The sequence below is a fragment of the Pavona decussata genome, unplaced genomic scaffold (assembly GCF_977016875.1).
Source record: "Pavona decussata unplaced genomic scaffold, jaPavDecu1.1 SCAFFOLD_11, whole genome shotgun sequence".
NCBI lineage: Eukaryota > Metazoa > Cnidaria > Anthozoa > Scleractinia > Agariciidae > Pavona > Pavona decussata.
Window position 1 is genome coordinate 4927501 of NW_028145434.1, and position 13987 is coordinate 4941487.

The 13987-nt window shown below is 37.9% G+C and overlaps 1 protein-coding gene across 1 annotated transcript; it reads right to left on the reverse strand.

Annotated features, from left to right (window-relative positions):
- Positions 1-4035: 4035 nt before the first annotated feature.
- LOC146488343 (uncharacterized) lies at positions 4036-13584 on the reverse strand. Its single transcript, XM_085123454.1, has 4 exons — positions 13081-13584; positions 6859-7573; positions 5898-5972; positions 4036-4677 (listed from the first exon to the last, which is right to left on the reverse strand). Exons 1-4 carry the CDS (start codon positions 13171-13173, stop codon positions 4355-4357), a joined length of 1206 nt encoding a protein of 401 aa, XP_084979580.1. The 5' UTR covers positions 13174-13584; the 3' UTR covers positions 4036-4354.
- Between the last annotated feature and the right edge of the window lie 403 nt (positions 13585-13987).

Consider the following 13987-nt stretch of genomic DNA (forward strand, 5'->3'; position numbering starts at 1 on the left):
CACCAAAGCCTCGCAGCCCGCTTTCACTGAGGACAGATCCACAGTTTTGGCACTCGCCAGCCCCACGCAAGACTGGTACAACGCCACTATACATGTCCAACGCTGTACTCACAATATTTATAGACTTCCGTAAGGCATTCACTTAATAATCGATCACGGCTTTCTATTAACAAAGTTTGTTAGTATGGGTGTAAGTGCTTCTGCACTTTGATACGGAGCTTTCTCTCAGGTAGAACAGGTAAAGCTCCCTCAGGCCTTTCCGAAACCGTCCTAGTAGTACAGGATGTACTTCAGGAGCAGTTAACCCCCCCCCCCCCCAACTATTTAATGTGCATGTTAATGTTAGCATCATGGAAGAACATATCCTCATTTGGCTCCAACAACGTCCCAGAAGGCATAAATCACTTGGAGGACTGGGAAACTAAAATGAGATGGCGCAAAAGTTAAGCTAGGGAGCTTAAGCACAACGTTCGTGAGACACGGACGGCAACCGGAAGTCGAATATGCCGAAGTGTGCCGAATGTGTCGAAGTGCGGGCCGGTTTTCGCTCCTCACAACGGACGGATAAAGCTGTTGTTGGACGTCTGTGGCTTGACGTTGCAAACGTGATGGCGTCAAAACGCTCCAAAAAAGAAAAAAATTCTACTTCCGGTTGCCGTCCGTGTCTCACGAACGTATGTGCTTAATTAGGTGTGCGCGCACGCGCAGAGATTTGAAATGGAACGCCCATGCATGAGCGTTGAGGCAAGTAAGAGAATCTACCATACGAGAGCCTGCGGGCAAGGCCAGGCTGTATCCTGTGGTATAACATTATTGTACAGTCTGAATTTTACCTGCGTCCCTGTAGGTGCTTCATTCAGATGGCCGTGTACCACATAAACGAATCGAGATCAAATGCAAACTGTAAAATAGTCGTCCGTATGACCCTTACAAAAGAGGCACATGGACGCTTTCATCCCAAGGGCAACCTGGTTCAAATTTCGGATGTAGTCAACTTAATTCATGACTGTCTTAGTTAGCAATTGTGCAACTGTTGGTATTTTGAATTACTAAGGGTGACTTCACTGAAGTCATTTTTATTAGATTAGAACTACTCATTGTCTCGACACTCCCAAAAAAAAACTACCCAGTTTAAAAAAAATATCAGCCAAACAGCTTACTTTATTTTGTAATCATCAAGCGCATAACAAAAAAACATAAAATAGTGTATACTGTCTAAAGTATTATGTACATTGATTACTGCCAACCTACATCACGCGTGACCAGTATTTTTAAAATTTGAACAATTTTTTAATTCACATGTCAGTTTTTGGCCATCGCCAGAGAGATTTCAGAGTTCCCGTAGGAATTTCCCTAGTTTGTTCACGGTATAAAGCTATGAATTAAACAATTTCAATAGTTTCCGAACTATCCTAAGGTTATTGTTGTTTGTTTTCTTTTTTCAGTTAATGTTTATTTTTTGGAAGGATTCCCAAAAAAATCTTCAAGAATCCATTCAAATACCGGACATTGTAACGAGGAATTCAAATGTTCATTTCATACTATGTAATATTGGTCATGCCTGATGTAGACTGACTGTAAACAAACAAGGCACTCGATATTTAGCACATAGTGCCAACGTTATCATCATTCCCAATGTGAGATACTTTGACCACATTAATACAAAAGGTACACGTGGACTTCTACATATTCTCCTCTAAACTATATACATGCCGTTATCACAAAGACGTACATTTCAACTAATCTTAAAGTACAAGCACTTTTTTTATTCGTCTTCTTTTTTTGTTTTGTTTTTTTTTTTTTTTTTGTTTTGTGTTTTTAGTTGTTGTTCTTTTTTAATTTATTCTTATTTTTAATTTTTTTTTTGCTTGGTTTTGTTTTGTCTTTTACATAACAATGTATTACTTAAATGAGCACTCGCTGTGGGTTTTCTATTTCTTCCCTGATAGCAGAGATCTCTCTCTCTCTCTCTGTGTGTCTGTCGATTGTCCCCTGGCCGACAAAGAGAGATCTCTGTTAGCAGGGAATTCCGTTTCTCGACTTCTGGATCAAAGCAAATTCACACTTACTGAGGTCGACACGACTAAACAAAAACTTCCACTATAAAACGAATCCCATCTCTGTCTTCCAGTCATGGAAAGCTGACAAAATTGACGCAATTCCGTGAACCAGACATCCAAAACAAAAATATAATCTCAACAAATTATCTCAATCATCATGAGGATGAAAAGGTAACAAAACCGTCAAATGTTCAGTTGACTGTAAAAAAAAAAAAAGCTTCTCACATGCATACATGAACCTTTAACTGATGACCTACAGTTACACACACCAGTGCTTTCACAGAATGTAAAAAAACGTACTTCAATCTTTGTGTGGAGCATATACTACATCTAAGAGAACAGGTGCACATAATAACGCATGGGCACATGAAAGTTTACCTTACAAGAATATGCCTATTTACAATTCGTAAGGCAAAGCTTGAAAGTAGTGCCTTCATTATATACAAACCGCTGCTGTAAAACACTCTATCACATCGTCTATAAATTATGTTAGTTTACAGACAATGATTACCTATGGAAACTAATAATTTGCTGTTTTTCCTGCAGATAATATGCCTATCAAAATACAACACCGAGCTACAATGTAAGTTAAGGTTGTTTGTTTGCTTGTTTGTGTGTGTGTTTTTTGTTGTTGTTGTTGTTGTTTTGTTTTTTTGTTTTTTTGGGGGGGTGGGGGGGGGTGGGTGGGAATTAGTTACACTAGTCTTTCTTTGTTTTTGTTTCTTCTTTTTTTTTTGGTTTGTTTTTGTTTTGCTTTGTTTTTGTTTTGGAGGGGAGGGGGAGGGGTATGTGTGTGTGTGTTTTCGATCTGTTTTGCTCTTTCATCCCAAGCAATTAACCAAAACCGAAGCAATTGAGAAACAGTCAAGCACTTAGTCGTTCAACACTTTCTCCTTCATAAAAACCGCTTGTATAAATGTAGAAAAAAGGATTTGTGAACTTAAACTTTAATTTATTTTAAATTTGTTTTTCTGTTTGTGTCAAATCGTTTTCTTGTTGCTATTTTGGTTTCCACTGCTGTTTCAGAGAACTCTTTTAGTGTGTAACGAATCACTTGCATGATGCAATTGCATAACCATTTCAAACGGTTTTGCGGTTGGATGCTTTGCTTTAACTTTTGTTGTTATAGTCCCATTAAATTAGGCAGAAACAGTATGGTTTTCTCAAAGCACAGAGATACAACAACTTTTTTCTTCACGTAAGTCTTTTTCGGGAACAAAAACCAAAATAGTTACTGCAAAAACGCTCTCTCACTAACTTGACCACATTACTATTATTGACAGCAACAAAATCAGTTGCTATTAAACAACAATTCATGCGACCAAGAGCAAATACTGCTTGAAACCTTGCCTAATCTTAAACAAATCTCATGTAAGTGTTCTAACTTACGTGTGCTCTTTCCCGTTTCTTTTGCTTTCCTTCTTGTTTCTTTGTTTGCTTGTTTGTTTTAATTTCTTGTTGTAGTTGTCTTTTTTTTTTTTCTTTTGCTTTTGTGTTTTCTTTACATTTTTTTTTTTTGGGGGGGGGGGGGAGGGACAGGGGGAGGGTTGGGGGAGAAAAGCGTGAATGAATTTTTACATTTTTGAAATGGCATGCAAGGTTAACTACAACTTACAGTTACAGGTACAGTGCACCAAAATTAAGGAAAACTTTTGCAATCCAACGAAATAATTTGCAGTGTATTAAAACACATCCCTGAAGTGCTGAGAAGTATGGAGATATCCTGGTATGAACTCAGAACACTATGCCTTGATAGTATGCAAAATACATACATGTACCAACTTTTCTATCTCTTTAGCAGGTCTTACTGTGGAGTGGCGAGGCCAGAACCTTCGAAAATACCCAGGGAACCGCCTATTACTGTTTATCTTGACAATTCTCGAAAAAAGGAAGCTAAGTTCAAAAACTATTCTTTTAGACAGAAGGATTCCCATGCACTTTTTCACTGGTTACCTCTCTCAATTTTCAACCCCGGTAAAGCAACTTGAATGTTGGACAACGGTATATTATATCTGGCAATATATCAAGTTACAATGGACATACCTCTTATTTTACGAATTTGTTCTAAATCATTTAAGGTGATGCGTTTGGTATATACAGTATGACAGATTTCATGATGCCATGAGGTACAATTAAGGGCACTTTGTCAAGGAAAAACAGCAACAGGCTTATTTTGGGGAGATTAATATCTTTGAAGGTAGTGATAAGGTGCTTTTACTACTGTAGAATGTATTCAGTATAGCAAGCATGCATGTAAATCAACATAGCATAACAATTCCATACAAGTCATGTGGTTATACATTAGAATCACTATTTGCTGCTTGATGTTGATAAAACGCAAAAATAGCATTGGCGATATCATTCCGTTTTATATCATTAAGCACTTGTACAAATGCTCTCAGAGAAACAACGTTCTCAGAGGTACACAACATACTGAGCAGCGACGTAGTGGGACTTCCCCCTGGCCTGTCATCCTCCCGCCTCACTTCATCAAGATCATCATTTGAGACTCCGAGCTTACGGCCTACATGATACCAGTTCTTGCAATTGTGCTTTTTAGCGTCTAACTTTTTTATGCACTCCTCCACGTCAAAAGGGATGCTGTTGATTTTTACATCTGTTAAGAGAGGGGAAAAAATACCAATTGAAACTGTTCTTCAGTCTGTTCAGTTTACCACAAATTATTCTAGATAAAGATCTTCTCAGTAAACTTCAAATAGCATGAGGCTTGTACACTATAATAATTGTTTCCAAATTTCTATCAATTTTTTATCTTCTAATTTGTTGCACTTCCTGGTGCTATTTAATTTGCTGTGTATTGTAAGATGTTAATTTTTAATTAATGGCTACATGTGGCTTTATTTATATATTTTTTTGGTTGCTTTCTTGTAGCCTGTATCAACCAGTGTTCCAAAGGGTACTTCCTGATGGTGCCGATTAATAGTCAGTAAACAGTCTCAACTCAATCCGCACAAGAATAGAGTACATGTATCAATCATCGAGTCGAGAATGGAGACTCATTTCACTCGAAACTTGACTTGATCATCAATACTCGATTCTTGCGAGAATCACAAACCAATACATGTTGCATGTTGAGTGCGTGTGTGGGAACATGAAGGTGACTATGTTTTGATTTCCAGTTTGAAATGCTGTACAATTGTGCATTATGTAGAGAATAGAAATGTTTATTCAATTTTGACCTGAAAGAGACTTTAAAATACATTCCATAACTGAGGCAGATTGTTGATGTTGAAAAATCTGTGTGTTGTTTACATGAAAGGGGGACGACATAACTAAGCGCGGGCTAACAGATGTTTGGTTCCTCGTGCAAAAAAAAGCCGGTGCGGTCGCCGATAAAGTTGTATTCATTTGAACGGGGCTATCCGACAACCCAGCGCTGTAGAATCATTCATGCGGTACAGTTTGAAATTGTATGAAAGAAACATCATATCAGATCTGGAGGAGTATTACAAACACGTTCATGTATATGTACTGAGTACAGTAACTGTTTTGAGATTGAAAACTCACACCCTACCCTAAACCTCTTTAACTGCAAGGCCCCCACCTCACTAATACCCCCAGGGATAAGTGTAAGGTGTACATGTAAGTCATTTTGATACCCCCCATGGTTACTTTTTCTTCGCATCATTTTCAACCTTCCATTCTTACAGTATCAAAGTTGAACAGTTAAGCCATTTTGACTTTCATCAAGAATATGCCACCTTCCCGCATTTTTTTCATACTTGAAAAAACAATGACACTGATAAACGCCAAGGTCAAGGGTAAACTTGTCTAATTCTACAAAACTGAACAATGCCTTTAGTTGTTAATACTAACCCTCTGGTATGCGCTTCAGCTTTTCCTTGAAGGCGGCCTGCCAACAGCGAGTCATCTCACATGCACCTTGACATCCTTGAAGAACAACAAAGATAAATTTTCAGGACCAGACTTTTATTCATAAGAGCATCTGTTCATCCTGTTGATGAGTGCTAACTCTCAGACCAAACTAATTTTACATACGTGTACAAACCAGCTAACAAATAATTATTATTAAGTCTAAATGGCAAGCTGATGCCATGAGAGGAATTAAAAAAAACCCAGTACAACAGGGCCTAACAGTTATAGCTGTACTGTTGATTAATTCAAGTTGAACTTGTTTAAAGTAAAATGTTTTAGGAAACATGTCATTAAAATCCTGTAAAAAAGGGAGATTAATTGTTTAAAAATATTATTTAGTAACTGTCACCATACTTCAGTTTGCAAAAACAAAAAAACAATCAGATTGAAGAAAGAGCTGTAGTTACAGTTGGTAAACATCAGATGCATTATCAATCAATTGATAAAATGTAGACTCCTCTGAGTTACCAAAGTTGGTGTTTTTTTTGTTGTTGTTAATTTATTAACCTGTAATGTTTTACATACATGTACTAAGTTATTTGTGATCTATCTGCATGTACCCTATCCTGTTATGCATCTACTCTATCCTGTCAAAATACGTGCACAATAAGACCTTCTTCCCCAATCCCATTCAGGGCCAGTTTGCAGTTTCCTTTATTTGTCGGCCTGGTTAATTGTCACCTGACAGCATCAGAGCATAAATTGGCCATGTATTTAGAAACCCAATTTTTATTTCGCATTTGATCAGCATTGTGGTGTCTTTGAAAGTGTTGGCCTTAGTGACCTAACCGTAGCTAATCCATGGATCTGCCTAGTTTGCAGTTCATTTATGATCATGTAATCGTATTCTTAAAGATATCAACCAACTACCAGCTATTTTATATACATGGAATTAACATACCAGCCCTACAGGATGAGGAAAAGCATGTAGCTCTTCGGAAGGATTGTGGCTGCCGTCTTCCTCTTATCCAGCAACATATACACAGTACAGTAATTATGACAATTGCCAGGGCCAGCAAACATATCAGAGCTTTATGAAGTGTGTCAAGAGTGCTAGCCTTGCAATCTTTCTCTTTTACATGATCTGGATTGCTGCTTTCAGGTGTTACTAGCAACAAGTCATCACATTGTTGTGCAGATCTCATTTTACAGTGTAGAGCTCCTCTCCCACCAATCACTGTCACACCGACATGGATTTCCATGGATGTAACACACTGCGGCTCAATGTTGTTACTGTGAGTTCCACAGCATTCTGAGCAAGGATAACACTGCTGTTCGATGGCATTGAAGTAGAGATCTCTTGACAAGCAGCTATTGGAACACTGTCTATCTCTTCCTGGAGTGCAACTGATAAGCACTTGCTTGTTGCCACAAGAAGTGCAGGTACGACATCTATGATTTGTCTCTAGATTTGAAAATGACTCATTTGGACAGGGGCTGCACTCAATTGCTGTCCCATCCGGATGTGATGAGCCAGCCTCCACAGATCGCTGGTATCCATCATGATTACATTCAATTGCCGGCCAGCAATGAAATTTTGAAGGATCACCAGGATCATAAAGTTCAATGTCACTTTTATTATTACAACGGTTGGCATTTGCAATGGCCAACACAGCCTGAAAAATGAAAGGAAAAAAAAAGACTTTTTAATTGATGAAAATTAAGAAAAGTTCACCTTTTTGATGAAATAACCATTTTTTTACTCACTTAATACAACTGTAGGTTATTGATTTAAAGTACATGTACAGCAGAATTGAAATATAACTGGATGCCCATTGCCAACTTCAGTTGAGCACTTAAAAATGTACATAACTTTCTACCTACATGTACAATTGTAGCAATGTAGGGTGAACCCAAAAACAAGTATATACATGTACTTAAGTTATACAATACTTTCGACTGGTATACTGTGAAACTCCCACGAGTGACTTGATTTTTCTTAGTATACACATGAGCCATTAGGCAAGTGTATATACAGTTGAACCTCTCCACAACGGCCACCTTGGGGACAGAAGAAAGTAGCCGTTGTAGAGAGGTAACCGTTATGGGGAGGTAGGGGTGTAATATGACACCTTTTTTTTTTTTTTTTTCGGGAAGTACAACATGTTTATTGTGCCAAGTTCAATACTGTAGCCTATAATGGCAATCCAATCTTAAATAATATATATAATTTATATAGATAGATAAAATACACAATAAAACGTAAATAATGTTTTGAATCAAAATGTTAACAAGACGAAACGAGCAAGGTTTGCAACATTCACTATATTATTGTAGACAATTTATACTTACTGCAGCATAGAAATGGAAAACAATCAAAATACGTATATCATTAAAATGGATACAGAAACGTAATGTTCCGAAGACAAATGTCGATTACTGCATCAGTTTACAAAAAAAGGTTTTTACAAAAAAGAACTGTACTGGCCATTGTCGAGAGGTTATTTTGGCAGTTGGGGAAGCACTTTAGTGGCCGTTGCCATTGTAGAGAGGTTTATACGCGAGCTAATATATGGACTGTCCACCGGGACAAAAAATTATGGCCGAGCACGAATGTAGAGAGGTGGCCGTTGTGGAGAGGTGGCCATTAGTGGAGGTTCGACTGTACAAAGAAAAATCACATACATTAAATGTATGTGATACACTTGACTCTTACATACATGTACATGTATTCCATTTGAATTGCCCTCATTTGGGATTAAAATAGAACTAATTATACAATATCAACATAATAGATTCATACAATGTATTATTGCTCTCACTGTTGAACAATGTAATCCTCTGAAACCAGCTAAAACAAGTTTAAAATTGCATAATTTGTGGTACATGTATAATTTGAACTGAAAATGCGACACAATTTCCCACTAGTCTTTTTTCCACACCCGGCCTAGAGGATGAATAGATCTTGAAATCAGTAGAAGAATATAACAGTACTCATTTCCAGGGAACTGTGTGGGGATTTTTGGGGACATGTGGCACTAATTATTCAGTGCATGAACCATGGAGGTTTTATAATCATGTTGGCAACAGTTATTTTTACTGGAATAAGCAAAACCCAACTTAGTTTAACATGTACAGTACCTGACTCACTATCATGAAGGAATACAGGTACCAGTCAAAAAAGCCAAAAGCCAATAGCATTATAAAAGACATCCTTAAAGAACAATACATGTTCATTGTAGAATACCCAAGACGTCGGCCTTTGTTCTATTCGTTTTACAGGCACATTTAATGAATGTAGACTGAAATCCAGCTTTAATACTTCAGAGAGCAAAAATATTTAGTTAGCTCTAAATATCACTGTAAGGGCCCAAACTTCTCAACTCGTTTGTCTCCCTTTAATTTGGCACTTTCCACTTAAAGGTCAGTTAAGGCTTCAACTAAATATGTGTGAACATATGGTTTCCCAATTAATTGTAGATTGGGTAGACATTTTATACATGTACATTACATACAGCACATGTATATTGACCTATCGGTGGTTTTCATTGCCGCCATGTTGGTGTACAAAACAAAAGAAAATTTGTTCACATAGTTTGCATAAGAATGGAAGTTAACTCCCAGAGAAGAAAAATCTTGTTTCTGTAAACCAACAGGTGTACAGGATTGATATCACCAATTGATATTGATTGAAATTTGTAATCGATAACAATCGAACTCACAGAAAAAAAATTATTATCAATTGTTTTTTTTTTCCTTTTTTTTCAATTGAGATAATGGATAATAATCAATAGCACTCGACAGTAATCGATAACAATCACTAATCTGGAGGAGTATTCCTTTCAAACATATTAGATGGCGTTACTATCTATTATACAATGAACAGTGTAAAACTCGCGTTTTGATTGGTCTAGAGGAGTGTGTGATTAGAGTATAGACGCACGATTGACGTCATCGAGTGTTGTGACCGGTGCATGTGATCAGAGTCTAGAGTCCAGCCAGAGTGACTCGTCAACAAAGTTTTGCAAACTCCACCTGTTTTTGCGAGTAGCGGACAAACACAGGCAAATTTTCGCAGGAAAGGAAAACTGCCCAATAAAAAAATTGGACAAAGACCGTTGGGAGTGATCTCAACCAGGACAAAAAAGCTAGAACTTTGCTGTGAAGTGAAAAGGAAGCAATAAGCTTAGTTGTCAAAATATGTCGCAGATAGAAATCCGGTAATGGCGAGTAATCGATTACAAATCGCAGTAAACGACTAACATGCTGTAATATTTTGAGGTCAGGATTTCCCTCTGGAATAAAGGTTAGTTTCGAAAATATTGTTAGTGAAATTCTTTCGGATTATACTGAGCTCTTATTTAGAGGATCCCAATTGCACGTGTGTAGTAGTCTAAATCTGAGTTTGCTGGAAAGTTTTTGACTCAGCTCAGGCAACGCGATGCTTGCTTACGAAATGTGTTGAAATGTCTAAAAAAAATGGTTATTGTATAAAACGAATAGATTCCATTTTGCCGTGGGTCAGTACACTGATAACGCACAAAGGACGTCAAAATGTGGTGGGAACATCAGTCACGCTACTCTCCGTACTTCTTTGTTCTCACCACGTTTTGACGTCATCTGTCCGTTATCAGAGTACAGACGCACGGCAAAATGGAATCTATTTGTTAAGTACAATACGAGACCTGCGTTGAAATGATAAACATTTTATTATCCCGGTATCTAGTCCTGCCGGAGTTCTGTCCAGGCAGAGTCATCAGGACATCCTCTTGGTTTGGGGTTTCAAAATATTTTAACTTTTCCAATCCCAGCACTGTCGATTGCATCTTGCATCCCCTTTATGGCGTTCTCACGTAGATACAGAGTAATTCTGAGGGACGTTTTGACAGAAATGGAGGTTCTTTTAAAGCTTAGCGACAAGAAGACTAACCCTTATTTTCCAAGTTAAAGGAAGCGAGAGCGAAAGATAATCCATTGTTATTAAATAATTTAATAACAATGGATAATCATTCGCTGTACAGTTATTGTAGCCATGATTTGTTGTCAGGTTCAAGTTCCACAACACAATCAACACAAGGAGTATCCGGTGATCAGGAAATTATTGACGTCAATAATTTGAAATCTTCACCTCATTCACTTTGAGTCAACCAAAAATCAATTGGCTACGCCCTAACGATGACCATCATGATGAAAGGCACTTCCAAACAACAATATATCACAATTCGCAAGTCGAGCCTTTGTTATTATGACAACGAAAAACACAGAAAATTACTTTTTCTTTTCCATGCTTTCTTCCTTATCAATATTTATGGAGCAAAAGTGATTACTTCTGTGGTACAGGATTAGTTTTTATTTCTTGTTTACTCTGCGATTTATTATAACAGTGGAACCCCGCCTTACAGCTACCTTAGTAATACGGTCACCTCGTTATAATGGCCAATTTTTTTTGACCCGGCAAAAGGGCCATACAATCTCTTGAAAAAAAACCTCGCTAACACGGTCACCTGTTAATACGGCCAACGGCCACATTTTGAAATCCCAAAGAAAGAGTACAATCCTTTATAATTTCAACCCGTTAATATGGCCACTCAGTGGCCACTCATGCCAAATTTAGAAAACCAAAATGCCTATGACACGTCAATTTCATTGACCTCTGTCATTTACTCTAATCAAACAACCGATTTACTTTTAGTTACAAGGTAAGCAACACTCCTCCCTGTCTTTACAAACATGACAAAGGAAATACAGTAAATCTTGACGCAAACATCTGCTTTTAATAGGCAAATTACAAAGCGATTGAGTCAATCTGCTTTGCAACAAAGACTATTGATACTTCTCAGTTCAAGCGTTTTATACAATTCCGTACATCTACATTCCCATGTTGAAGGGGTTGTTCAGGAAGTGCAAATGCGATATACTATGTCATTACCGCCCTTAAGTCATGAAATTTGACCCTGCCCAGGTAATACAGCCACCCCATTAAAACGGCCAATTTTTTTGGACGCATTGGTGACCGTATTGACGGGGTTCTACTGTACACTTCTTTCTTAATGCAATTAACTGCAATTATAAAAACACTGATTTTGTTGTTTGTTTTGCTTCATATTTATGGCGTTGCTATAGCGAGACTAGAAGGTTGCACTCCACAACTTTGGCCACAACTTCCTCTTCTTCTTTGAACCACGCTGAAGCTTAACATCAATAAAAATACCAAATTATTTGTGCTATTGTTCTTGTTCTTTTAGTATCAGCTTCTTGATATTTGCATTATTCCTATTTGCGATTGAGTGACTCAATAAAACCATAGAAAATACATTGTGTTGTTCTTTAACTTGCCAAATTGACAAAAATAGTTTCCGATAAAAATCGATGATAATCGATAACCATCGATAACTAAATCCTATCAATTGAACTCACAATTTTTTTCTTTATCGATTCCTATCAAGTGGTATCTGAAAACAATATCAATCTTTGATTGATATCGATTGCTATTGATTGTTACCAATTATCAGTTTATCAATTGACCATGCCTGGAAGTACTATGTGGTTTCTCATAAACAAAAGATCATTGGTATGTTACTACGTCACTGCAATCAACATTCCCCAAATTTTTAGTGCACCACAAAATTAAAGCCAACTATTGTCATCTAGGCCCTATGCGTCATCTTGGCACCAGGGGACAAGTAAAGTAAAAAATAGTCCTACACGAAAACCAGCATGGCTGTGCAGTAAGCCATTGAAGCCTTCTGAACATTTGCCTAAATGACACCAAAAACTGGCCGTTACAATTTTGGACATCACAGAAAATCGTGCGACTATTTAGCTAGACAACAGGGCTGATTTCAACTTAAATTACCTGCATAAATTACATTTAATTTGGTTAAGCTTATAACATTTTACAAGTCTTGTTAAATTAAAAAGGGCAACTTTATAAATAGAGAGGTACTTGGTCCCAAATAACCTTGAAGGAATTTAACATGTAAGCATCAAGGCACACGATCCGTATTATATATTAAGCTCAGTAATCAGGAAACCGGCTCCGAAATTTAACTGGCAAGTGCGCTCGTATTAACACTGCGTAACAACAAATTCCAATGCAAAACAAGTACATGTTAACACGTAAAGCTACTGTATCGCCTAGGTACGTAGATATTTTACTGGATATAACGGGGGTTTAACTTACCACAAACAGGCCTGCTAGCAGCATATTGTCACTTTTTTGTGCTGTCCCCACAAGTAGGTTCAATTCAATCGATCGAGCCTTCGATCTTTGCATAATTTCTTGGTCTTGATCCTTGATGTCACGTACCACAACGAAACACGATCTCCTAGCCCCGTTAAATGAGTTACACCGATTCCAACTGATCTTGTCTACAGGCTACTTCAAGTAGCACGAGAATACAACAGAAAAGTACGTAAAAAGGCAAAAATAGTTTTCACAAAACGCACTGAAAACTTAAACCTGCGGATCGCCATACAGAAAGGAATTTGCTGACAAGCAACATTGCTTATGAGCGTCAATGAAGAGCGGAATCTGGGAATGAGCACAGGATCCTACCAAGGAAACCAAGGACCAAGATCAAAATCACAGGACCCCAACAATCACACTCAACTGCTCCATTCACTCCACGATATTGTTGTCGGCTCGCTTATGTGGGCCATTTCCTCGGCCAGACCTGATTACCTGATCACAGATCTTTTTACGCGGGATGCCCAGGGGCAGACCACGTTGAGATATCGGTCCATTCTCGTCCCCAGAGTCTCCTGTCCCTTAGCCGGCGGGGTCTTCGCTTGGTCCTCATGCCCAACCTCCAGCGGCTAAGAGGACCACGCGGCTCAGCTCTGGGGACGAGAATGGTTTCGGTCGAGGTCTTAATTTTATTTTATTTTATTTTTTTCATTTTATTTATTCATTAAACCTGTATTAAACCCTCTTCTCCCCAAGAAGGGATATTTTTGTCCTCTGTTATTCTAATTAAACCAAACTGATTACAGGGCTGACACTACGGCAAAGGGCTTATATATTTAGGCTAATATTTCAACTAGTACCAATGGTCTTCTTCAGGGCCAGAGTTACAATGAGAAAAACT